The 27,495-nt window shown below is 33.1% G+C and overlaps 3 protein-coding genes across 7 annotated transcripts; 2 read left to right on the top strand and 1 right to left on the bottom strand.

Moving 5' to 3' along the window:
- The first annotated feature begins 6,353 nt into the window (after positions 1 to 6,353).
- On the top strand, positions 6,354 to 7,121 carry LOC126706091 (B3 domain-containing protein At2g33720-like). Its single transcript, XM_050405363.1, has one exon. It carries the CDS (start codon positions 6,354 to 6,356, stop codon positions 7,119 to 7,121), a length of 768 nt encoding a protein of 255 aa, XP_050261320.1.
- Positions 7,122 to 16,687: 9,566 nt separating this feature from the next.
- On the top strand, positions 16,688 to 17,407 carry LOC126706084 (B3 domain-containing protein At2g33720-like). Its single transcript, XM_050405350.1, has one exon. It carries the CDS (start codon positions 16,688 to 16,690, stop codon positions 17,405 to 17,407), a length of 720 nt encoding a protein of 239 aa, XP_050261307.1.
- Positions 17,408 to 19,943: 2,536 nt separating this feature from the next.
- LOC126716073 (uncharacterized) lies at positions 19,944 to 27,283 on the bottom strand. 5 transcript variants are annotated; one of them, XM_050417028.1, is made up of 15 exons: positions 27,062 to 27,283; positions 25,147 to 25,266; positions 24,640 to 24,708; positions 24,424 to 24,525; positions 23,570 to 23,653; positions 23,366 to 23,484; positions 23,152 to 23,253; positions 22,512 to 22,628; positions 22,113 to 22,178; positions 21,952 to 22,018; positions 21,191 to 21,244; positions 21,042 to 21,119; positions 20,823 to 20,879; positions 20,705 to 20,743; positions 19,944 to 20,419 (listed from the first exon to the last, which is right to left on the bottom strand). In XM_050417028.1, exons 1-15 carry the CDS (start codon positions 27,080 to 27,082, stop codon positions 20,312 to 20,314), a joined length of 1,203 nt encoding a protein of 400 aa, XP_050272985.1. In that variant the 5' UTR covers positions 27,083 to 27,283; the 3' UTR covers positions 19,944 to 20,311. The 5 variants fall into 5 exon arrangements, with proteins under 5 accessions (XP_050272985.1, XP_050272989.1, XP_050272990.1 ...); XM_050417032.1 differs by having other exon boundaries at positions 25,147 to 25,319; positions 27,062 to 27,281; XM_050417033.1 differs by lacking the exon at positions 27,062 to 27,283 and adding an exon at positions 25,390 to 25,785.
- Between the last annotated feature and the right edge of the window lie 212 nt (positions 27,284 to 27,495).

Raw genomic sequence — 27,495 nt, 5'->3', positions numbered from 1 at the left:
TGCCTTTTGTTTTGCAGGGCCAACAAAAATGAATGTCAAAAAATCCAGCAACTACTTCATTGGTATGAAGGTGCATCTGGCCAATTGGTGAATAAGGACAAAACAACCCTTTTCTTTAACAGAAACACATCGGAGGAGGTTCAACAAGAAATCAAGGTATTGCTAGGGGTGCCAGCTATCAAGCACTATGAGAAATACTTGGGCTTGCCGTCATTTGTGGGGAGACAAAAAAAAAGCTTGCTTCATTCAGATCAAGGAACGGATTTGGGCAAAAATGCAAGGGTGGAAGGAAAAGTTACTCTCTCAAGCAGGAAAGGAAGTCATGATAAAGGCGGTTATTCAATCTATTCCCACTTATTCGATGAGTGTGTTTCGGTTACCAATTGGTTTAATCAAGGATATTGAGACGATGATCCGAAAATTTTGGTGGGGAAATCAAGATAATACAAGAAGAATGCAGTGGGTGAAGTGGAGTACTTTATGCTCTCCAAAGTCTCTTGGGGGTATGGGATTTCGTGATCTTTGACAATTTAATGATGCACTTCTTAGTAAACAGGTTTGGAGACTTTACCATGAGAAGGATACGTTACTGTATAAAGTCTTTAAACCGAAATATTTTCCAGTGGGGAGTATCTTGGATGCTGATTTCAACCCACGAAGTTCCTTTGCTTGGAAAAGTATTTTACAGGCTAGGGAGGTTATCTGCAAGGGAGCACGGTGGAGAATAGGAGATGGTTCAGGGATCAACATATGGAAGCACCGTTGGCTGGAGTCTTCAGGGGGAGGCCAGATTGTATCTCCTCAACTTGACCCTTCTCTGATCACAGTAAAGGATCTCTTCATCCCTGACACAAGAGTTTGGAACAGGGAGATCATTGAACAAAATTTCTTATCGTGGGAAGCCGAGAGCATTCAAGGAATTCCTGTCAGTCATTATCCGATGGAGGACTTGCTTATATGGCCACACACCACGGATGGAAGCTACACTGTTAGAAGTGCTTATCAGTTGATGGCCGCTGATACCAGAGCTGCTTTGCCCAGTCCGTCCGCTACAGGGGGTTGCAAATCCTTTTGGAATAGAATTTGGGATATGCAAGTTCTAAATAAAGTTAAGCACTTTATATGGAGAGCCTCAAATGAGTCTTTACCCACCAAGCTCAATCTATTTACACGGCACATTCTCCTTGAGAACATTTGCAGCCTCTGTGAAGAACACACCGAAGATACTATTCACTGTCTTTGGCTGTGTGATCGGGTTAAATGTATTTGGCTTTCGGAGCCATCTTTCTATCCATTCCGACCAAAGATTTTTAGAAATTTTGGTGATCTTGTTTCAGCGGTTTTAGCTAATGCAAGCCCAGCCATAGCTGCTCTATTTTCGATGGTTGCTTGGAGCATTTGGATGAGGCGGAATAAACTGAGGGAGAAGCAAAGTGTTTGGGGAGTAGGGGAGACGGTGCAGCGAGCTCGTGAGCTGTTACAGGAATTTTGGGACGTTCAGGATCGGCCATTTCGGTCTAGGGTGTCTCGCATAAGACCGCCATGGACGCCGCTAAGTGCTGGTTTTTATAAGCTGAATTTCGACGGTGCCGTCTTTGAGAGTTCTGGTAGAGCAGGTCTGGGGGTGGTAGTTAGGGATGTGGAAGGAATGATAATCGTAGCTCTAAGTCAGAATATTCCGCTCCCCAGCTCTGTAGAATCGGTGGAAGCCATGGCTGCCCGACGTGCTATCCTCTTAGCGCAGGAGATAAGTCTCACACAAGTGGTAGTGGAGGGTGACTCACTGAAGGTTATTGAAGCCATCAATAGAAGATATTAAAATAGCTAGTCTTTATTTGCAAGCTTGTAGTTTCTGCCATGTTAGTAGGGGGGGGCAACAATTTAGCCCTCCCTGGCAAGAAGAGCAGTTTTAACTGCTGATACTGATGTGTGGTTAGAAGAACTACCACAAGATTTGGATGATGTTTTCCAGTCTGATTTGCCGAAATAAAATTGACTTACCTTATTCTAAAAAAAAAAAAAAAAAAAAAATAGTTTCTCAAAAAAAAAAAAATCAACTATTAAGTAGTAAAGTCTCTTACTCTTTTGTCATTTCACCACAAATTAATTAGTATCTTTATCTGATGATAAAGAGTAATCATCATGGAGTCTGTGGACGCCACATGTTTAAATTCTATTGTATCTATCAAAAAAATAAACTATATTTAATATTTCATAAACAAAATGTAAATTATATTTTTCACACGTCTAGCTAATTTATGCAAGAAATAATTGTATTCCAACTAAGAGCTTAAACACAGATATTCATGTAAAAAAATAACAAAAGACTTATATTGTTCTTGAAAGCAAACCAAATAAATCCAAAATATAAAGTACTTGGTGTCTTCTCTAATCCTTATTTAATAACATGGTAAAATCTAATGAGAAACTTTACATAAATTTTTATTGTTTAGATTAATTTAATTATTATTAGGTAAAAAAGTAAAAGTGGAAAGAAAAATGTGTTCATTGGAAAATTGAAGTGTTTAGTTTAATAACGAAGAAATTTTTCAAAAACCCTACTCAAATATGTTACAAAAACATGAAATTGTGTAATATTTTAATGTAGGGATGAGTTTTGCAAATACACCAACAGATCATATCAATCATCAATGAGAGAGAACACCGACAAAAACAACATGGGCTGTATGCGCAACTTAGAAGAGAAAGAGAAGGAAATGATCAGAAAGAAGAACGCTTGGCAAGACATCGTGCCAATTATGCAAGACAAAGACAAAAAATTGAGCAAGGCAAAAATATTTTAGTGGGAAATCAAGCAAATTTAAATGAATATACTTTGCATTCTAATGCTACAACAAAACATGCCCATTACTAATGCAACCAAATGGCGAGGTTCATCATTTGGCTCGAAATACGTCAATTAAGCAAAAGGCTATACAACATAGTAATGGTGAGAATATAGTTTCATATCTTTAACTAGTCTTCATTGGTTGGAATTTTATTGAATCAAAAAATTTTGTTTGTATCATTTGAATCCATTTAAAACATGTTTGGAAAAACAAAAACATATTCACATTTATTCTGGACAAAATGGACTTTTGCCCTTTTCGGGCAAATTAATTAGCTTTATACCCCATTTCCCAAACTAAGTAGGGAAATGCGCCTCTTTTAAAACTCGATTTATGATAAATCGAGTTAGAAAAAAAAAATTCCTGAAGCCCTATAGTGGCGTTTTAATGAGCCTATAATGACGTTTTTAAGACCTATTGTGACGTTTTTTAACTCGACTTCAATGAAATCGAGTTATAGGCAATTTTTTTACCTATAACTCGATTTCATTGAGGTTGAGTTAAAAAACATCACTATAAATCTTAAAAAATGTCACTATAGGTTCCTTAAAATGCCACTATAGGGCCTAATTCGATTTATCATAAATTGAGTTTTAAAAGAGGGGCATTTTCCTACTTAGTTTAGGAAAGGGGGTATAAAACTAATTAATTTGCCCGAAAAGGGCAAAGCCCATTTTGTCCCATTTATTCCAAATTTTAACTGTTACAAATCACATTGACAGGTGAATCGACTGAATCAATTAACATTGAGGTAGCATCAAGACTTTGACTAACCAATATCCGTCGAATTGCCAGAAATATTTTGTCTTCAAACAATGTAATGGGACAATTTATTGGTATACTAATATATTAAACCATCCATCATCTTTATGCTACATAGCAATTTTGTTCATGCTTTCTTCTAACTTTTTCAAATATAATGTTAAAAAATATTGTGAGGCATGTGATATAAATCATGACACTAATGACAATAAGTTATATACAATAACATATTTCTAAATGCTCAACATCATGTTTTGTTATAAAACAAATAGAAATATTTTATCCAATTCCATTATTGCAGTCAAACAAAGAAGACAAAGAGTTGAAAACACAAATGATGTTGAAGCAAGGGGATGATCATAATCAACAAGGTTTGTTACTCAATATCATTTTGTTTGTTTGTGTTCATTTTTAAACCATATAATTTAATTACTTTGTGCAAACTCTTATTTTGCATGCATGTATTTAGTCATTCCTCCAAATTATTGTTAGATTTCAATCATTTCACATTATCATATTTTTTCGGAAATTGTTAAAATTTTTTGTACTATTATTTACACCATCTGTCACAAATACAACAACAATATCAATAAAACCTTATACTCTGTTTGGTTGAAGAATAGAAAAGTGGAAGGATGGAAATTGGTGGGATAAAAATAAAATATACTATATTTATTTTTCCTTCATGTGTGTTTGGTTTGGAGAATGAATGGAAAACTTTTTTATTTAGTTGAGAAGAAAAATTGAAAAATATAATATATAATTTATATAAATTTACTTTCATACTCTTATTAAATAAAACAAAATTTTAAATAGTTTATAAGAAGAAATTTTTAAAAATTATTATAAACTTACATACTGTAGGGGTATTGGGCCCAGGAGCTCATTATCAGTGTTTATATTGGGTCTGAGGCCCAAGCCGAGGATAAGGGGTCGTCCGAGTAGGGGTAAACATTGTCAAGAAAGCTGGTGCTAGTAAATGAAGAAATTAGTTTTGATCATAATGGCCCAGGAGGTTGGGTTAAGGATGAATGCCTCCTCAGCCAACCAAAGCTGAGGGTAGTAGAGGTGGTCTGCTGTCTGAGGGAATGTCCTAAGAAGTTTTGTTGGCATGGATAAGTATTGCAGAAACAAAGGACAGAGGGGAGTCCTAAAATATCTAACGAGAAAGCTGCTACCATCACATTAAACGTTCTATAGCTAACTCTCTGGCCGCATTAATGTGAAAGTGATACCTGAACAGTAGTTTTCAGCCTTACAGTTACTACCTAAAGACTTTAGGAAGGTACTGATAAAACAAGTATCAAGCACTAACCATTTGGTCTGCACGTGGAAGGTAAGGATGAAAGAGGAAGAGAGTATAAAAGGGGAAGTAAGCAGTGAGAGAGAGGTTTCAGAATGAAGAGAAAAATACTGTAGCAATCAAGAAACAAACTTGTAATCAAATTTAAGAGAAATACATAAGAACTGATCTCCTCGGACTGTGCCGAGGACGATTTTGTTTAGTTGAATCAATCTGTCTTATTGTTCTTGTCATTAGAACCCACTTTATTTGTCATCCAACTTGCTCAAGCCTAGTTTTTCAACCCACTCTCTACAAATTCATTGTTTTGGGCTTGAGTCCATATATAATTTGGGCTAAGAGCCGAATCTGGTCCCTACACATACTAATACAACTAATAAAACATGTAAAAAAAAAAAAAAAAAAAAAAAAAAAAAAAAAAAAAAAAAAAAAAAAAACCAACCAACTTACATAGTATATAGTAGGATTGTAAGAAAAAACCATTTAGACCTCACTGGACCAAAAATCTTGTCTTTGTTCTGGTTTTCAAGGGATTCCGTAAGTCTTGGTCCAACACTTCAAAAAACAAAATCCAATTTTTAGTCCTGGTCCCGATTTTTCAAAAAGGAAAAAAAGACAAGACCAGACCAATTTTATAGGTTTTGCTGAGGCCGAAACAATATATCTACAATCATTCAGCCCATCACTAGTGGTCCACCATTGAACTTAGGCCCCGGGTCCGGGCCCGGCCCACAATACTCCCAACCAAGTCTCTTCTTGCCCCAAAACGGCACCGTCCATAGTCCACAACATGCACAGGTGCGTAACGCTGTCGTTTCTATCAGAAAAACGTAATTAGGAGTGCGTTTGGATTGCACTGAAAGTTGCTGAATTTGTGGCTGCGTTTTCCAGTTTTTTTTTTTTTTTTTTTTTTTTTTTTTTTTTCTCTCAGCCGCACTATTTGACCAAGTCCACTGTGAACAGTGCATTCGTGCACTGTTCATGGACCCACAAATTCCACTTTTTATCAACTTTTTCATTAAAAATGGGTCCCACGATATTATTTACACATTTAAAAATTATTTTACTACAGTGTTTTCAGTTTCAGTTTTCAGTTTCAGCAAAAATAAGCTCAATCCAAACGGACCCTAGGTGTTAAGAAGAGAAAGTTGAGGTTGCGTTTTCCTTAGCAATTCGGACTACTTTCTCAAACAAGATTTACGTAAAAACAAAATAAAAAGAAAACCGAGTCCGACGAGGTTTAGAAATTCTATTTTTTCTATATATACAATCTTTCCCTTTCTTTTCTTTTTTCGCACTACACCAATTAAAGAGTGCTCTTTGTTTTCTGTTTTAAGATTTTCTTCTATCTCTATCGTCTTTTTATTCATTCATTGATTTTTTTTTTCTCTAAACCCAAGACCGCACGACCACTAGCAGAAGAAGAAGAAGAAGCAGCCATGATACCCATCACTCAGAATCTGCTGCAAACTCTGGAAAACCAGAACACTCAGAATTCCACCGACTTAACGCTTTCTTCTGAGCTTCACACCGAACTCAACGCCAACAAGTGCAACGAAGAAGAAGAAGCCATGATACCTGACGACGACGGCACTCAGAATCTGCTACAAACTCTCGAAAACCAAAACACCCAAACGCTCTCTTGTGAGTTTCGCACCAAACGAGAACAAAAAGAGGTTTCGACGGCACTGACGCTGTTTGATAAATCATGGGTTTCTTCCAATAATAAGAGGAAAAGCACGCAAAAAGACGAATACGCTACTGCTACTGCTACTTCCGTTTCTCACAATTCCATGGTGGCCTCCAACGCACAAGAAGAGGAGGGTACGTCGTCCATGATGACGCTGAGCGCTGTTTCTCCCTGGAAAATCACGAAGACGCTCACGAAGAGTGATATTGGTAGTTCCAGCCGGCTCTTGCTGCATCAAAGTCTTGTCCACACCCATATTATGGCATTCTTTAGTGCAGACTCGGTTAGGAAGATCGAGAGTAACGGATTGAGTGTAACAGTTTTCGATCAAGATTCAAAGTCCGATTACGAGTTGGTTTTCAAGAAGTGGCCTTCATCTAAGAGCTATGTTTTCAATGGAAAGTGGCACGAGGATTTTGTGGCTAGGAGGAAATTGAAGGTAGGAGATATCATTGGGCTTTACTGGGATCCATGCCATTCGAAGTTCAATTTTTGTGTTCTGCAAACTGCACATTAATCTTGCCAGGAAAAAAATATATTTGATTCATCTTTTCTTTCCTTAACTATTGGACGATTTTTTGTTATTCCTATTGTAATATACATCGTTAACTGAAAATATCTTTTGTTTTGTTTTTGTTTTTTTAACACTAGTTTTTTTAAGCAATTAATCTTGTATATATTGTGGTTTGGTCAGGTTTTAGTCTTTGGAATAATCGTTGTTGTTGGCTTGATAAAATTCGATAAGCATTCTTTTCTATACTTGTTAGGGTGCCCCTGTTTATCAATTTTGGCCTTCTTGTTCTGTATGTATTAATGTATTATGGATATTCATTCTTTCTTCAGCAGTAGTTTACGTCCCAATCCTCAAAAGTGAAACTTTCTATAAGAACCTTATCAAAATCCAAGTATGTTTTATAAGAGAACCTTTGGGCGTATTGGCCTCTTGGTACAAACATGTCTTAGAGAATCAACTGCAGAGAAATTCAATAGCTGAACATAATAAATAATTTCCTTTGAAGTATCTATCCAAACCGATATAGATGTCAAAGAGAATTGGGGTACAAAAGGAGACAACTGCAAATTAGAACAAGACCTTGTAACAAAATGGAAGTGAGACCAATTCCATCTATTCCTTAATTAATGCCCTCTGCTGTAGAAGAAGCTGAGAACTCTGGGTCATATATATATCCAGACAAATTATAATTGATTTTGGTTTCTTGAGTAAGATATACAATGCCGTAATTACAGAAATCAATTTGTGGATTATCTCACCGATTGACGACCATCTACATGATAGCCATTAATTTTTTTCTGGGTGTAGTTGTATAGATGATTTGTTTGCATCACATGGATAGTATCACTAGGTAATGAGTTGGTGTTTTTTAAATGACTTTAAAATAAATTTGGGTTCACATTTGTAAACTTACAAAGGTTTGGGAATGATTTTGTATCTTAGATACCTGAATCTAGCCCGCTTATTAATTTAAATTTTAAATGACCAGAATAGCTCCATTTATAATTTTCTTTACACTAAAAAGTAGGGTACCTTTAATAGAAGTAAGTGTGCCTTTGTTTCTCTCTTATAATATAACTTAATTAAGTGGGGGGAAAAAACGGTCGAGTTAATGATATAAATCGAGCTTGGGATTGGAAAGACTTTTTTCTTCCCCAACCTAAACTGTTACCAACTTAGAGCATCTACAAAAGTGGAGCTAAATTTTTAGCTTTTTAACTACACAAAAAATCACTTTATCTATTTTACCTTCTCATATCCTACAGTAGTGGAGCTATTTTAGTTTTTAACACAATAAAATAATATAAACACTATAATAAAATAATATTTTATTCAACCACCAACACACAACTACAACCACCATCAAACCCATTAAAATCATTGCATAGCCACAACCCCACCGTGCCCATCAAAACCAATGAAGAAGAACAAAACAAAAACCCAAAAAAATCAATACAGCCAAACAGAAACCCATGCCCGATACTCTGTCTAATTCGGTACTGGCTGACGAGACTTGCGCCGATCATCGATCAGTGATCATAGACATTGATGATGAGTGCAAAGCGAAAATGAATGCTTTGATTTAAGGTGAGTCGGGTAATGTGGGACCTGATCAGAGCTAAAAACGGAGAGAGAGAGAGAGAGAGAGAGAGAGAGAGAGAGAGAGAGAGAGAGAGAGAGAGAGAGAGAGAGAGAAAACGAGACGTATCGGAAATGACATAGAGAGAGAGAGTGTGTGAGAAAAGGACGAAACAGGGGTCTAAGGCGGATGGCGGCGTGGGTTTGAGGCTAATGGCGGCGTGGGTCTAAGGTTGATTGGCGGCGTGGGTCTAAGGTTGATTGGTGGCTTGGAACGGCTAGTGGGTCGGTGACGTCAAGCTTCGATGGCGGCAACGTTGAGGATGAGTTGGGCCGGTGGCGGTGAAAGAGTGAGCTTGATAGAGTTTTGGGAGATGAGAGCTTCAGATGAGATGAGGGTGACTAAGAGAGAGAGGCACGGTGTGTAAGTGACTGAGAGAGAGAGATGAACCAACTTGTATTATTTTAATTTGGGCTGGGATTAAAAAATTAATTTCTTTTTAGTTCTTAGATACAGTGCACAACCATAGATAACTAGATCCGGATCCTCTCCATTTCCCTTTGAAATGGAGAGGCTCCAGTACACGGTGAGGATTTTCCATGGAAAGCATCAATGGTCAAAAACGTGCCACGTAATTTAAAACCCAAACCACACACTTAACTGCACACTTAACTGGAGTTAGACACTTAACCCATATGAATATTTCAAACTTAACCCATCTGAGACCAAACCTATGTTTAACTCAACCGGACAAATTGTACTGGAAAACAAAAAAAAAAAACCTTTTAAGAGGGAAAACTGAAACAAAGGTTATCCATGCAAGTTCTTCGGAAAACAAAAAAGACCTTTTAGGAGGGAAAAGTGAGACAGAGGTTGCTGAGTTCGTGGCTTCACAGATTTTAACCAAAAAAAGAAAAAAAGGCTTCACAGAAGGTTCCAAGTTCAACTTTAGAGCATCTCTGTTTCTGTCTTGCCAAAACAGAGGTTTATATCTTGCCAAAACAGAGGTTTATATTGTTTATGCTTATCTTATTTGATGTTTGATCATTTTTCTGCATTTATATTGTTGTCTTGGTGAGTTTATATTGCTGTTTTGGTGGCTGGATGCAAGTTAGAGTCTATCTGAATTTTTATTTTTAATTTTTTTAGACAAAGATTGAATCTTTATAAAGATTGGCTCCCTCTCCAGCTTTAGTAATATATCTTGAGGAGGAGATTTTACCTATGGTCTGCAGAAACAGAATGACTCACTTAATATAAGCTCAATAGATTTGATAAAGATAACCCATATTGTAGAAAGGAGAGAAGCAGAACAGAAAAAACACCATACAAGTTGTGAAATCAACCTAGGAAATCCTTTTAACTTACAATACTGTTTCTACAAATGCCCCTTCAACATGGTGCATTTCAGGCACATCATCTAAAGAACCATCTCCCTCAATCCGTAACTTATTGACCTGCCTGTGTGGTGAGCGAGGAACTGAGCGAGGAGCTGAGTTAAAAGCTTGATCAAATCATAGATATCCTCACCGTGACGGCGAGGCAAGAGAGAAGTGGGTTTGAAATATTGAGAAGAGAGTGAGAAAGAGAGTTTGAAATATTGAGATGGGTTTGGTCTCAGATGGGTTAAGTTTGAAATGTCTAACCCCAGTTATAAAAAAAACATACCTTTAGCTCTGCTGTTGTATGCTTTAGTGTTTTGGTAGGGCTAAAATAGCTATATAGCTATTTATCATTCATATTTAAGGCATATGGTATATCCTAACAATAAAGTCCACCTCCATAAATATAAACGTGAGGCAATTTAAGAAGTACCGCTAAACTATTATGTTGTAGCGTTATGGATGAAATTCAATTCCAAATCAACATTAGTAAAATTTCAAATAGAAGCGATCCTAATAAGAAATTGCCTTATTCTATCAAAAAAAAAGAAAAAGAAAAAAAGAAATTGCCTTATCATAATTCTTTTTATTTGTTTATTTCTTATAATCTCATGAGTCAGTAAGATTTGACCTTTTGTTTGTCAAAAAAATATAAAAAAAAGTTGTCTTTTCCTAAATTCATTTAATACGTGAGATTCTCCCTTCAAGCCTTTTAGACAACATATAAGTTGCCAAGTCATTTTGTAAGGCAGTAGTAAAATAAATAGTACTTCTATTATTTTCCATTTAAGCATTATATTCAGTTCATTCTGTTATCTTCCATGTAAGAGTATTAAGAAGGACTTGATCTAGGAGATGAATTCTACCACATTAATCTTAGAAAGAAGCTACCATGCCATAGTTTATCCCACTAATTGGTAACCAACATCTCAACATTCAATATTATTAAGCGGATTATAAATATCTAAGATAATAATTAGTATTTAGATTATAGATTGTGGAGTGATTTATCTTTATTTAGATTGTAAACTGTGGAGTGATTTATTTTTATTATTTTTTTTTGTATGATACTTTACTTTTAAGAAATCAAGTACTAGATATTTTTTTTCATTTTTTTTCTTTTGTAAATTTTATATTATTAAGTGGATTATAAATATTTAAGATAGTAATTAGTATTTAGAGTGTAAACTATGAAGTGATTTATCTTTATCTTCTTTTTTTTTTTTTTCCTTTTTGTATGGTACTTTACTTTCAAGAAATCAAATACAGTGTAATTTTTTTTTACTTTTTTTTTTTTTTGTAAATTTTATATTATTAAGTGGATTATAAATATTTAAGATAGTAATTAGTATTTAGATTGTAGACTATGGAGTATGGAGTGATTTATCTTTATCTTTATCTTTTTCTTTTAATATGGTACTTTACTTTCAAGAAATCAAGTACTGGGTATATTTTTCAATTTTTTTTATTTATAAATTTTATATTATTAAGTGGATTATAAATATTTAGAATATTAATTAGTATTTAAAGTGTGGACTGTGGAGTGATTTATTTTTATCTTTTTCTTTTCTTTTTGTATGGTACTTTACTTTCAAGAAATCAAGTACTGTGTAATTTTTTTTTCACTTTTTTTTTTTTGTAAATTTTATATTATTAAGTGAATTATAAATATTTAAGATAGTAATTAGTATTTAGATTGTGGATTGTGAAGTGTGGAGTAATTTATTTGTATCTTTTTTTTTTTTTTGTATAGTACTTTACTTTTAAGAAATCAAGTACTGGGTATTTTTTTCACATTTTTTTTTCTTTTGTAACTTTTATGTTATTAAGTGAATTATAAATATTTAAGATAGTAATTAGTATTTAGAGTGTGGACTATGGAGTGATTTACCTTTATCTTCTTCTTTTTTTCCCTTTTTGTATGGTACTTTACTGTCAAGAATTCAAGTACTATGTAATTTTTTTCACTTTTTTTTTTCTTTTGAAAATTTTATATTATTAAGTGGATTATAAATATTTAAGATAGTAATTAATATTTAGAGTGTGGACTGTGTAGTGATTTATCTTTATTTTCTTTTTTTCTTTTTGTATGGTACTTTACTTTCAAGAAATCAAGTACTGTGTAATTTTTTTCACTTTTTTTTTCTTTTGTAAATTTTATGTTATTAAGTGGATTATAAATATTCAATATAGAAATTAGTATTTAGATTGTGGAGTGATTTACCTTTATCTTTTTTTTTCTTTTCTTTTTTTTCTCCTTTTTTTTTTGTACTTTACTTTCAAGAAATCAAGTACTAGATTTTTTTTTCACTTTTTTTTTTCTTTTGTAAATTTTATATTATTAAGTGAATTATAAATATTTAAGATAGTAATTAGTATTTAGATTGTGGACTGTGGAGTGATTTATCTTTATCTTTAATTTTTTCTTTTTGTATGATACTTTACTTTCAAGAAATCAAGTATTGGGTCATTTTTTTTCTTTTGTAAATTTTATATTATTAAGTGGATTATCTATCTATACTATTATTTAAGGGGCTTCTCTTGTTTGGACCAGATTTGGTTTTCCAAAATACCCATATTTTCCTAGATTTAAGTAGAGACAGAATTAAAGGACAACAAAGTAAAAATACATCTTTAACTCCCACTAAAACATTGCCTACAAAATAGAATCACTCTCCCACTAATCCACTTATTTGGAAACAAACTTCACGTATAAACTTTTCTCTTTCTTTATTTTTTTTAATTGGCCATATTTTTTTTAGACACATGTTAAAAAGTTTTTTTTTTAATTATTTATTTTAGAAACCCACGTTAAAAAGTTACTATTTTTTGGGTAAAATTTAATAATTTGCATCAATTTTAATTTGAGATTACTACATAGAAGAACCTTTGAGCACGTGCGTGAGCGCATGCTTAGAGGCCAGTAAATATTTAAGATAGTAATTAATATTTAGAGTGTAGACTGTGAAATGATATATCTTTATCTTTTTTTTTTTTTTTTTGTATGGTACTTTACTTTCAAGAAATCAAGTACTGAGTAAATTTTTTTTTTTTTCATTTCTAGCAACTATATTTTTCAAATTCTAAACCACTATATTTTTTAAATCTCCCAAGGTTGTCATTTTTGGTAACATTTTAATTTGAAATTGATCATATCTATATAATTTGGAATGAAATTATTCATTACTTTTTCTCTACAAAGTTCATTAATTTTTTTTGCATAGTTTTATTTTTTAGGTTACGATTATTATTCATTAACTTATCATTATCCCTTTCTAATTTTTCTTGTAAAAAACCTATCAAATTTTAATTTAAGGGATTATTATTATTTATTAAAACATCTCAGATCATAATCCAGTAATCTTCAATAGTGCAATCTCATTTTTATGGATTTATCATTAAAATAAAATTATATTATATGCCTCTTCATCTTTAAAAAATTAAAAATTAAAAATTATTGTATACCAAATGCGTGTACAAATATGAATAAAAAAAAAAAAATCACTCAAAAAGCAATAGCTCTGGGAACGGATGAATTCATCCATTCCCATCCTTCAACGTGAACAAATCCAAAACATCCCACAAAAACACATCTCACCATCCTTACCAACATCTCTTTTCCTTCTTCAAATTTTTAAAACGACAGAGATAGATACATTTTGGAGTTTCAGTTTCACTACTTTGCATTCTAATGCTACAACAACATGCCCATTACTAATACCACCAACATGCCCATCATTTGGCTCGAAATACGTCAATTGAGCAAAAGGCTATACAACATAGTAATGGTAAGAATATATAGTTTCATATCTTTAACTAGACTTCATTAATTGGTTGGAATTTATTGAATCAAAAAATTTTGTTTACATCATTTGAATCCATTTAAAACATGTTTGGAAAAACAAAAACATATTCACATTTATTCCAAATTTTAATTGTTACAAATCATATTGACAAGTGAATCGACTGAATCAATTAACATTGAGGTACGTAGCACAAAGACTTCAACCAACCAATATCCGTCGAATTGCCAGAAATATTGTCTTCAAACAATGTGATGGGGTACAGTTTATTGGTCTCAATGTCAAGAATATTACTAACTGTTTATGATAAGTTCATGCTTTCTTCTAACTTTTCCAAATATATGTTAAAAAAATTTGAGGTTGAAGCATGTGATATAAATCTTGACACTAATGACAATAAGTTATATACAATAACATATTTCTAAATGCTCAACATCATGTTTTGTTATCAATGGCGGCACCACCTTTAGTTCAGAGGTTCAAATGAACCCCTAAGATGGCCACATTTTTTTTTTATATATAATATATATATTTTTAAAAAATTTGTTTTGAGTGACTTTTGACTTTCTAAAATAAAATTTTGAACACGTTGACTCTAATTTTTTTTAGGCTCAACTGATATAAGCTTGAAAATAACCCTATTAATGATCTATTCTTGCAAATAGCGTTATAATTCATTTGAGAAATTCTATATTCACAACATTTTCACAGCACATTTACAACAAAAAGTGACATGTTGTTACTAGCTATTACTATTGGGTAAAAAAGTAATTTTAGTGGTGGTTCAAATTATAATCAGTAACAACTTAGCACCTAGGATTTATTATAAAAATGTTGTGGACATAACAATTCTCAGGTAATTTATACTTTTGACCAAATATGTAACTAGAGTGGCTGAATTTGAATGTACTTTTAATTTGTTATTTCTTGAGTGGGGACTAGGGGCATGAGTCAATCAGTTAGTAGGTAACAAATGTTAACACTAAAAGAGAATCAAACAATTAGATAGATGGTGATTCTTTAAATAAATAAATTAAAAAAAAAATAGACAAGGGGTATGGGATAGGAGTTGATTGGGTGAAAATAAAAGCAAATGTTAACACAACAAAAATTTTCTTAATACAATTACAATGACCAATTGTTATCAATGTGAAGTTGAGTTGTTAAATAAAATAATTGTAAGAGTATAGACATAAACTAATAAATAAAAACATTCTAAGTTTTAATAATTAAAATTTACTTAACAACAATACTTAACATGTTTATTGTATTTAGAAACATTAGATGATTTCCAATATTTAATCTTAGAAGTAATAATTAGTATGTTCATTGTACTAAGAAACAATATGCCTAGAGAACTTATAGTTTATCCTACCCAAGTAGACCACAAGATAGATCTCCTACCCAAGATACATCTTCTTATTGACCCCTCTAAAAAAATTATAGAGCTGCCACTATTTGTTATAAAACAAATAGAAATATTTTATCCAATTCCATTATTGCAGTCAAACAAAGAAGACAAAGAGTTGAAAGCACAAATGAGTTGAAGCAAGGGGATGATCATAATCAACAAGCTTTGTTACTCAGTATCATTATTATTTTTTGTGTTCATTTTTAAACCATTTAATTTAATTACTTTGTACAAACTCTTATTTTGCATGCATGTATTTAGTCATTCCTCCAAATTATTGTTATATTTCAATCATTTCACCTTATCATATTTTTTTCGGAAATTGTTAAATTTTTTAGTACTATCATTTACACCATCTATCACAAACACAACAACAATATCAACAAAACCTTATACTCTGTTTGGTTGAAGGATAGAACAGTGGAAGGATGGAAATTGCTAAGATAAAAATAAAATAAAATATATTTAGTTTTCCTTCATGTGTGTCTGGTTGGGAGAATGGAAAAATGAATAAATTGTAAACTCTTTTGTTTAGTTGAAAAGAAAAATTAAAGGATAGAATATGTAATTTATATAAATTTACTTTCATACTCTTATTACATAAAACAATTTTTTAAATAGTTTATAAGAAGTAATTTTTAAAAATTATTATAAACTTACATACTAATACAACTAATAAAACATCTAGCAAAAGAAAAAGCTATAAAAAAATAAATAAAAAAATAAAAACCTGTCATTCAATAAAAAAAAAAAAAAAAAAAAAACTTACATAGTATATGGTAGGATTGTAAGAAAAAACTATTTAGACTTCACTGGACCAAAAATCTTTTCTTTGTTCTGGTTTTCAAGGGATTCGGTTAGTCTTTTTATTTTTATTTTTTGTGAAAACGATTCGGTTAGCCTTGGTCCAACACTTTAAAAAAACAAAATCCAAGTTTTAGTTTTCAGTTGGTCCACCATTGAACTTAGGCCCACAATATTCCCAACCCAGTCTCTTCTTGCCCCAAAACGGCACCGTACTACGCTCCACAGTCCACAACACACACGCGCGCGCGCGCACACACACACAGAGGTGCGTAACGCTGTCGTTCCGATTCAAAAAAACACGTAATTAGCTGTTGAGAAAACAAAGTTCAGGTTGCGTTTTCCTTTAGCAATTCGGACTGGGACTACTCTCTCAAAACAAAGATTTACGTAAAAATAAACCGAGTCCGACGAGGTTTAGGAATTCTATTTTTTCTATATATACAATCTTTCCCTTCTTTTCTTTTTTCTCACTACACCAATTAAGATTGCTCTTTGCTTTCTGTTCATCTTTCATTCATTCATTGGTTTTTTTTTCTTCTCCAAACCCAAGACCGCACGACCACTAGCAGAAGAAGAAGCTAGCAGCCATGATACCCATCACTCAAAATCTGCTGCAAACTCTGGAAAACCAGAACACTCAGAATTCCACCGACTTGACGCTTTCTTGTGAGCTTCACAAGTGCAACGAAGAAGAAGAAGCCATGATACTTGACGGCGACGGCACTCAGAATCTGCTACAAACTCTCGAAAACCAAAACACCCAAACGCTTTCTTGTGAGTTTCGCATCAAACAAGAACAAAAGGAGGTTTCAACAGCACTGACGCTGTTTGATAAATCATGGGTTTCTTCCAATAATATGAGAGCTACTGCTACTTCCGTTTCTCACAATTCCATAGTGGCCTCCAACGCACAAGAAGAGGAGGGCACGTCGTCCATGACGACGCTGAGCGCTGTTTCTCCCTGGAAAATCACGAAGACGCTCACGAAGAGTGATATTGGTAGTTCGAGCCGGCTCTTGCTGCATCAAAGTCTTGTCCTCACCCATATAATGGCATTCTTTAGTGCAGACTCGGTTAGGAAGATCGAGAGTAACGGATTGAGTGTAACAGTTTTCGATCGAGATTCAAAGTCCGATTATGAGTTGGTTTTCAAGAAGTGGCCTTCGTCTAAGAGCTATGTTTTCAATGGAAAGTGGCACGAGGATTTTGTGGCTAGGAGGAAATTGAAGGTAGGAGATATCATTGGGCTTTACTGGGATCCATGCCGTTCAAAGTTCAATTTTTGTGTTCTGCAAACGGCACATTAGATGTATTAACAAGTCTGCTCTTTCATACTTTTTAGGCTTACGTGATCTTTTATATGTGAATTAATCTTGCTAGGAAAAAAATATATTAGATTCATCTTTTCTTTCCTTAACTTTTGGAAGATTTTTTGTTTTTCCTATTGTAAGATACATCGTTAAATGAAAATATCTTTTGTTTTTTTTTTTTTTTTTAACACTAGCTTTTTTAAGCAATTAATCTTGTATATATTGTGGTTTGGTCAAATTTTAGTCTTTGGAATAATCATTGAAATTTTCTGTACTTGTTAGGGTGCCCCTGTTCACCTATTTTTGCCTTCTAGTTCTGTATATATTAATGTATTATGGATATTAATTCTGTCTTCAGCAGTAGTGTACACCCCAGCCCTCAAAAGTGAAACATTCTTTAAGAATCTTATCAAAATCCAAGTATGTTTTATAAGAGATCCTTTGGGCATATTGGCCTCTTGGTACAAACATGTCTTAGAATCAACAGAAAAATTCAATAGCTGAACATAATAAATAATTTCCTTTTAAGTATCTATCCAAAACGATATAGATGTCAAAGAGAATTGGGGTACAAAAGGAGACAACTGCAGACTAGAATAAGACCTTGTTGAAGGGAATTAACATGAAATTCCCCACATGTGAAAAACAAAAATAGAGAAAACACACGTAAAAAAAAAATAATCACATGCACAAGATAATATTTATATAGTTTGGCAATTTGTTTACGTTCACGGAGTTGCAGAAATTTCACTATTATCAGAGATTTTATTATTATCAGGGAAAAAATACCAAGTATGGCAATACTGTTTTTCAGTCTCTCAAAAACTATAACGACAAACCCTAATTACCAAAATTGCGTTTTCTACATCCTGCGTATAGGATTCACAATAGGCTACAAAACCGGCCAAAAATTTTTCGCCCAAGCTTTTACTCCATGGACTAAGCCTCAAAAAATCTTCCATTAAAAACCACGCAACATTATTTCGGGTTGGGTCATCATCCAGATCAAACATAACTAGGCTTCATAAAGCCTAACACTAGTAACAAAATGGAAGTGAGACCAATTCCATCAATTCCTTAATTAATGTCCTCTGCTGGAGAAGATGCTGAGAACTCTGAGCCTGGGTCATATATATATCCAGACAAATTATAGTTTAATTTTGGTTTCTTGTGTAAGATATACAATGCCATAATTACAGAAATCAATGATGTGGATTACCTCACCGATTGACTACCGTTAAAATTTTTCTGGGTGTAGTTGTATAGATGATTTGTTTGCATCAGATGGATAGTATCACTAGGTAAGTTAGTAGAGCTGAACTCGCCAATAGAAATATTTTGTAAGTCAAAGAAAGCAAATAATAATTTCAAGAGTAATATGCTTATATATATATATATATATATATATATTCCCATTTGATTAATTCAAAGCAAAGCATGCCTATAATTTTTCTTATGCAAAATGCTCCTTAAATAACTGAGACATCAGGTTAAGCATACCCAAAGACAGCTAATACAATTCTGTCTTTCAAATTTAAAGATGTGTTAATGATTAATCTTGTGTTTAGTGAAATATCAAATAACAAGTAAACTAGAGTACATCTTGAGTGAAAGAATAGCAGTACTGTATTGTGCTCAATTCATAGCTAATAGGAAACAAAGATCTCGTAGACTTGATCGAATTGGTCTAGTTTAATTTTATGTAAGAAGACAAGAAGTATTAAATTTTAGTTTATTTGCTTGTCTCAATTTTTTTTAATTATTTTAAAATACATCAAAATTAGTTTTAATTTTATTTTATTTTAAATAAGCTATTTTTTAACTTTTTGCCACACATTCATCCTAAAAACTATATATTTTTTATTTATAAAAAGAGTAAAAATAAACCATCGAAAACTATGGATACCCAAATACTCACTTTGAAGTTTGTGAGTTCGCCGGCCAGTTCAAATATTTGTATATTTCTTATAATCTCATCAGTTAGTGAGGTTTGACCTTTTGTTTGTCAAAAAAATATATAAAATCAAAGCCGTCTAATAATTCCTAAATTCATTTAATCCGTGAGATTCTCCCTTCAAGCCTTTTAAACAACATATAAGTTGCCAAGTCATTTTGTAAGGCAGTAGTAAAATAAATAGTACTTGATCTAGGAGATGAATGCTACTATATAAATCCAGTTCATTCTGTTCTCTTCCATGTAAGAGTATGAAGAAGGACTTGATCTAGGAGATGAATGCTACTATATAAATCTCAGAAAGAAGCCACCAGGCCATAGTTTATCCCACTCATTGGTTACCCACATCTTAACATTTTTAACCTCTAAGCAAGCCAAAATAGCAGATATGCAATTTAAATACTTTTAATATTGGATTATAATCTTAATATCAGACTAAAGACAGGAAAAGGGGATTCTTGGAGAACTTTCTTTTGGTGTTTTGATTGGCATAAGCTAACATCAACAGCTAAGAAGAATGAATTACCCGCCTATAAAACAGGTTTCAGCCACCAAGGCAAGAGAAAAAAGACACTGAAATTGAGGGGGAAAAATATTTACTTTTTATTAGAAAAAATTATCAACAACCTTTACAAAAAATGTTCCAAGTGTCAGGGATCTCCCATGTTGTAAGGGAAAATTATTTTCTATAACTTTTTGCTAAATAAATAATACAAAAAACCTGGCCAGGGAAAAATCTATGTGATACAAAAGCCGGCTATACTGCATCACAAGCTCCTTGTGTAAGACCAAAAAAAGAGTATTAAGACATCAGCTATTTCTTTTGCATCGTGGCAAAATTGTATGCATGGTAATCTGTATAACTTCTATGGCTTTGTATTAGAATGGCTGTCAACCTTGCACTTTGCTTGGATGAAGGTTCTCTATAAATCAAATCAATGGGTACTTTAGTTCACTGATCGTTGATATGGATCAATCCAACAATTGTCCTCCTTCGATGCATTAGTCCACCTTTTCTCGAAGATCCGCATTTCAGCATAGGATAGCAACCTGACCTGAATAAAATCATCGCTCACTAATTACTTTTTAGATAATTGGTTTGGGTGAAATACAATGGAAGATGTACATTCTCAGCCCATACAGACACCAACATACAGTAGAAGGTGTCTTAGTATCATATATGCATTTTTCCTCTCACAGCGGGTGGATCACATATAGTTATGAGACCCACACACTGTAAGATGGACAATGCACAAGATAATTATTTCACATAGATAGAGAACTTCACAGAATTGACATATTAGCAACCACTAGCATAGGAATGAATTATTAAGACTTACTTGAGATCTAGGATCAGCTTTATTGGAATCAGGTGGCACCTACAAAATTTAAAAGAGAACACATTATACATCAGTGAAGAATCTAGTACAACTCAATCTAAGCTTTAGAAAATTGTACCAGTGCTTCTGAGTTTGAGTTTTCTTTTAAAATTAGAGCCAGGGAATCATTGCTTACCTACATGAGTAAACAGGTAGTTGAAAGTGAGAGACAACCCAAACATTCAACATAAATACCACAGATCAAGACAAGAAACTATTAAGACAGCCACTCATATAAGTATTTCTAAACAACTAAGTCCCAAAATAGTGCCATATAAAAATTAGGAAGATGTCCTGCCTTATTGCCACCAAGTGTGGGAAGACCCAGATGAACTATGTACTCAGAGTCAACAACACCAACATTTTTCATTCGATCCTGAAAAAAGTCCAAACATCAAAAAGATCCTCAAGAGAGTTGAAAAACGAAGCTGTAAGACAGAATATTACCTGGGCACAATAGCCAAGCTTTCTATCAAGGCCCCATGCATGGATCAAGTCATTCTGAATGGATGGGGAAAAACATTATAGAACAATTATCAGAAAGGAAGATGCAATGCAAAGCTGAACAAAGCAATCAGATGCAGATTGAATTTAAGGTTAGTCTTATAAACTTTACCAACCAGATTCTGTTGCCTAGTATTTAAATTTACAGAAGCACTCATCCTTCTCTCAAAAAATTAAAAAATAAATACAGATTCTTCAAAGACAAATACATATTTTTAAAAGCGTGTTTCCATTGCCATTAAGTTTTCAGTGTGGATTCAGGTTGACCTGTAACACATGGTTCATGCTGATTGAATCTTTTAATTCAATTATAAAAGGTCAGTTTCAATCCAGGTCCACATGGTGCCCAACTGCCCATAGAAAGAGAATTGTTTGATGCAAGACCCTGATATCAGTTGGATAGAAAAAATCTTATCCTATTTCAAAATTAACATTCTTAAATCTTTAAAACAAATATGGTTGACCTATTCAGGCTAACACAGCTGGGGGAAAAATTGCAATCAACATAATGTAGGTGGAAAATAATCCATGATGCTCACTTAAGCGATTCAATTTGATAAGGTTAATTACATGAGAATGAAATCCTTTTGATACCTTAATTCATTTAGTGTTAATTTGTAAAATTCCTCTTTATGCAATTCAATATTGTTAAGCACCGGCGGTGACCATTATTTTTATGCAGTGATGGTTTGAGTATTCTATACCTGGATCATATACCATGCACATCGCCAAGCCACCTTTGAAAACACAGGTGCCATCATTTCCACCCAACTGTATAACAGGTTTTATCCAATATTAAAATTGATGAGGATGAGAAAGTAAATGATATAACAATGAAACAGTTACAGAGCAGGAGATCGTATACCCTCCACATGGAGGACCAGTGCTCTGGGCATCACACCGTCCACCGCCTTTGAACTTATAATACCTTCTGTTATTAAAAATTAAAAAAAAGTGAAAATGTGTCAAACACAATTGTACTGCATGCCTTCCATTACAATTATAAGAAACTGATAATAATCTGAATCTGCATAAGCCAATGACTCACAGACTGCAAAAGATGTGGCATGTGTTCAAAAAGATACTACTACTAAGCAAGTGAGCACAAAACAGACATTATTCCATTGAAGAAAGGCTGTATTACTTATCCAAGAAAAGGGGCAGTAAGTATTCTATAAGAGTTCTCAAATCTATTGTTGAATAACTGGAGTAAACATCTATTAATGCAGTATCCAATTAGTTCTGGAAAAGATTTTACACTGACCTATGTACCCTTGATCTTTTTTTGCGTACAGTAATTGGATGATGCAACTCTGACTTATAAGGATCAAGTGCTGGCTGTGATATTTCAAGTTGCTCCTCTTGAACAATAGATAGATATCTGCAACAGATTCACCCTAGTTAGGATTGGAATTTAAATCTGAGCTCATTAAAGAGGGGGGGAGGGGGGGGGGGGGGGGGGGAGGAATTATATAATGCTGTTAATATCTCCAAGGTCTACAGCTAGGAACTATTTCTCCTATTATTATCGGTTATGCTTGATTTTCTTTTCAATACAATATATTTTCCTCTATGATCTCCTACAGAAGCACCTCTTCTTATGGAATAAGGACTACATTTTTCAATACAAAAAAAGGGATTTATGCATACTACCAAAAATGTTCTATTGTAAAAGAGAGATGATATAAACGTTATTATTCCCACAGCATGAGAATGGTCATTAGTTTTACATTTCTAAGGATCCTATCATTTGCCTATTACACACCAGATTTTTATTTCAACATTTAGATTAACATGTTTTGTCAAAAGCATTGATGCAGTGAGAGCCGGTGGTGGACTTTGAGAGTAAACAGTATATGACGGTCAAGAATATTCCGATAAAGCAACTGCAAATCCATACTTACCGTATTGGGTCAAAATTCTCAACTCCAAGGTCCTCATCCCAAAGAAATATATAATCATATCCAGCAACTATATCTGGATGCATGAATCGTTTGGCAAACCACCTACATCAAGACATGGTATTGTTTCATATTAACCTTATGCATTGAGACTTGGACTAGTCCACCTCCCATTATTACTTAAATGGAAACAAAATCTAGGAAGAATCAAAATTACCATTTCGTTTGATTCTCTGCAGACACATGTGTGGCACGTTTACTCCATGAAAAATTCCTCCATTCATCCACAACACCATCATAGTGAAAAAGCATTATAACGAAATTACTTAAAGGAAACTGCAAAAAGATGAAAAGACATTACAAAAAAATATGAGGAAAAAAAAAATCATGAATACAAGGGAATTAGGCGAGCAAGACCCACCTTTTTCACAATTTGGTTCACTAAATCTTTTTGCTTGATTCCAACTGCAATGGCTAACAAGTTAAGTGAAGGCTTTGCATTGTTCTGACATTGAAAAACATTGAAATGTACACCTTATATGTGTTAAAAACAATGGGGAAGATTAAAAAAAAAAAAAGGAAAAAGCCAAGAAGATCAACACGTTAGTGCAAAAGTGTATGGTTTAATGTACGTCTCTTAACTATGAAATATTCGGAATATCTTTTTCTCAGGAAATTTCAATTTGGCAAAATCACTATATAAGCATAGGCATCCACAGGGCATCTCAATGGGTTTAGCATGTAGTGGCAAGATGACAAAATTATTCAAGCAACTTTTGCTGCATATCCTATAGATTTTGGAAAATCAGTATAATTCTTTTGTCTGGTCACCCTACCTGCTAATATTGAGATATATAGTTAAATAATGCCATCTTTTCAGCTTTTGCTTGTCATGGAACAAAGAATGGTTTACTTTGAAAAATATGATCTCCCTTGGTGATGCTACCATCATGGGCATCCCCAAAACAATTCATGCATCAGAGACAAATATAATTGATTGCCTATAATTCAAAAAGGATTTTGGAAAATTTTAATTTATTTTCAAAGATACAAGGAACTTGATGCAACAAAAAAGAACATCAATTTTGTCAGTCATACACTGGTCCTGAATCACAACTAAAGGAAAGCTTGGATGAATCTTTAGCAATTTGTAATACCAAATTTTAATTCTCATGTAATTTAACAAAATCACAACTAAAATGTAGTGAAATACTATAAAATATCTGATGATTTTGCCATCCAACCATTGAGAATCTGATCAGTGGCTTCACTTACATTTTCTGGAATGGAACCCCATAATGGCCGCATTTCCAAGTTAGATGTCTTGACAACAATTCCTTCTGGTAATGACTCACTCCCAACAGGCCTGCATCGACTCTACGGTATTTTGGGGGACAAGAAAAAGAGAGAAAAAGATAAATTAGGGAAAAAAATTCAACTTAATGTGCCAATATAGAAAGGAATTCCTTTTATTATTTTAATAAGACACACCTTGCACATATTAGAGTCATTAGACTTTGTATTCTGCATAGTAGGAGTTTCTCCCCATCTTGTGAATCTCTGCATGTGTGATTTCAAGAGTTATGATTTATGTAATCTAGTAAAGTATAATCATCACACAAATCTTTTCCATATATCAATGTGAATTTTAAGTTAAATGACAGATTTTGAAACGATATGAAGGCCAGGAAACTCAAACAATATGACAGATTTTGTTCTGACACTTTAAACCAATAAAGAAGAAGAAGAAGAACTAAAATAATCATTTGGTGTAAAGGAACAATTTTCTAAATTAAATGTAAAAAGTGAGGCACAAAATATTTTCTAAATTAAATAGTTAGCATCAGCTCAATATACATCCCATCAAAACATACAAACTCCATCCTCAATAATTCAAAGAATATTCTCTCTAAGGAACATCAATTGCCCTCACAAACTAAAATTTATATGACCAGTAAGTAATATTTAAAAAGAGCCTATTCCGTCTGACATACATACTTCTTTGTATTCCTTTGCAACAAATGCATTACCAATGAAGTAAGCACCACAAATCAAAGTAACTGTGACAAAGAAACCGCAGACACATGGCCTACTCTTTAGATTTGAGAGTACAGGAGCCTGACAACAAAAACAAATGAGCAATAGAATGAGGAGTTTTCATCAAAATCCATCTGCACAACAAATCAAGTAATAAAGGATGTCAAACGACAGGTACACCAAAATTAAATAAATAAAACAAACCCAGTTGTAGTATCATAAGCGTTCTCCCCAATTTCTGCGCACTAAACCAGCACTGGCTTTTCGGTTGAAGAGAATCACATTAATGCAAAATTCTTACTCAATTAAATTTCCAAGTGTCAATTATTATCCATGAACATGTCCTCCTTTCTATGTATCTACTAACCCGTGTTGTATTCGTATCACTATGTCAGTATGCCATCTTATGCTACCTCATTAAGTTAGCATTTTACCACATAGTTCATCACAGAATATTTCAAATGCACAGTTTTGCATTCTTTCCATTAGTTCAATAGACATATTTGCGAGAGTATCTAGTATAGTGGCCGAAAAATTGTGTTTTACGTAAAACTGTATGTAGCAAAAACAACATGAAAAATCATTTATTTGTTTGGTTTAGTTACATAAGAAATTGAAAGGGTATAACTTTGAATAATAGATTATTTTTATCATTTTTTTGGTTTAAAATATTAAAATTTCCAGAAAGTAGTTACATAAGAAATTGAAAGGTTAAAACTTTTAATAATAAATCATTTTCATTATTTGTGATCCATGGAAACAAGAATATCTACCAAATTGATTAAAAAATAATACTCAATATATTATTTTTCTTTTCTTTTCATTAGGCTTTGCAAACTATTACAAGGAGTAAAAAAAAATGCAAAAATATGAGTATTTATTTATTTTATTATGATAGATAAGATAAGCTCAACATCTAATTTGAAGAGTTTAAATTTTAGATTCAACCAAACTAAAAGGAGGAATAAAAAGATAAAGAAGACAAAAGGAGGGATTGAGAAAAGTAAATAAGCTAATCAGGATTAAGATCCTCTAGAGTTCTTCACTTAATAACTCCACCATGGAGTTTATAGAATCTTATCAATCCATTTTGAAATGAGTGGGCTGATTTTTTCCATGTCATAAAAAATTCAAATAAATACCAAATTAGTGATAGTCAACTTTTGTTCAAATTTTGAAGACATGGTAAAATCCAATTCAATGGATGGATAGGATTTTAGGAACTCTACGATGGAGTTACCTTAAAAACTCTTAACAGATTCTAATCCAGCCAAACAGAAGCATTAACTCCGTTCAAATACTACTCATATTAAAATAACTAACTTAAATTATACGAAACAGCAAGACCTTCCTTTTGCCTAAACTGAAAAGAATTGTATAATTGAACCCAAATCAACCAAACACACCCTTCTATGTATCCTCTGTTTTCTCAGCAACCAAACGGGACACCAAGAAAATAGAAACTCAAACTCCCCACAAAAACAAGACTAATGGAAAAAAAAAAAAAAAAAAAAAAAAAGAAGAAGAAGAAGAGAGAAAATCAATGAAAAAAACAACCGCTTCCAGATTCCAAATACACCCCTTCTCTGTTTCCTCTGTTTTCTCAGAAACCAAACGGGCCTCCGAGAGAGAAACCCAAACAAAAAAGGAAACCCAAAATAGAAAATTACCACCAATCATGCCCAACACAGCCTAAAACAGTTTAAATATCATTTTCTAGAAACCCCACGAAGAAGAAATATAAAAAGCTCATCTCTAAAAAAGAAAAAGAAAAACTGCACAGAAAGAAGTAGTAGAGCTATGAATTCGAACACATAAGGTATACATACATACACATACACATGTAGAGGGAGAGAAAAAGAAAAGGAAAGCTTACAGGGTTGAAAGTCTTCTTCATTTCCTCCTTTTGCTGTTTTGCTTTCTGGGAAAACCAAAAGCATGCACAGAAAGTGTTTATACGAATAATAAGAGAGAGAGAGAGAGAGAGAAAGAGTCCGCCTTTTGAAATTACAAAAGGGAAGGAAAGGAAAGGAAGGGAAGTTTGAAAGTAAAGAAAGGAATGGAAACTATAAAGTAATGAAAACCATTGAGAATAATAACAGAGAAGAATAAGTACTAGCTTTTAGTATTAATTAAGAAAAACCATATTTTTATATTACTTAAACTAAAACCCATTTTAGCTAAGCAAATAGAAAATGCAGAGGATGTTCAACAAGTTGGTTCAGTGGTGTAACGTCAACATGGTGCCGTATTCAATAAGGATAAAAATAAAGCAAATCAACCGTGTCCTAAGTAAATGTCAAGAAAACC

Source organism: Quercus robur, chromosome 2 (genome assembly GCF_932294415.1).
Source record: "Quercus robur chromosome 2, dhQueRobu3.1, whole genome shotgun sequence".
NCBI classification, from domain to species: Eukaryota; Viridiplantae; Streptophyta; class Magnoliopsida; order Fagales; family Fagaceae; genus Quercus; species Quercus robur.
The sequence above is the reverse complement of the archived record's forward strand: the minus strand, read 5'-3'. Positions and strand labels throughout refer to the sequence as shown.

What these genes read in the sequence shown, in the direction of transcription:
- LOC126706091 (XM_050405363.1), top strand. Translation starts at nt 6,354, where the DNA reads ATGATACCCATCACTCAGAATCTGCTGCAAACTCTGGAAAACCAGAAC.
- LOC126706084 (XM_050405350.1), top strand. Translation starts at nt 16,688, where the DNA reads ATGATACCCATCACTCAAAATCTGCTGCAAACTCTGGAAAACCAGAAC.
- LOC126716073 (XM_050417028.1), bottom strand. Translation starts at nt 27,082, where the DNA reads ATGAAGAAGACTTTCAACCCT. An exon ending in TGAAGAAGACTTTCAACCCT is followed by an intron (nt 25,267 to 27,061) that starts GTAAGCTTTCCT and finishes TTTTGTTGTCAG; the next exon opens with GCTCCTGTACTCTCAAATCT. An exon ending in GAGAATTTTGACCCAATACG is followed by an intron (nt 22,629 to 23,151) that starts GTAAGTATGGAT and finishes AATCTGTTGCAG; the next exon opens with ATATCTATCTATTGTTCAAG.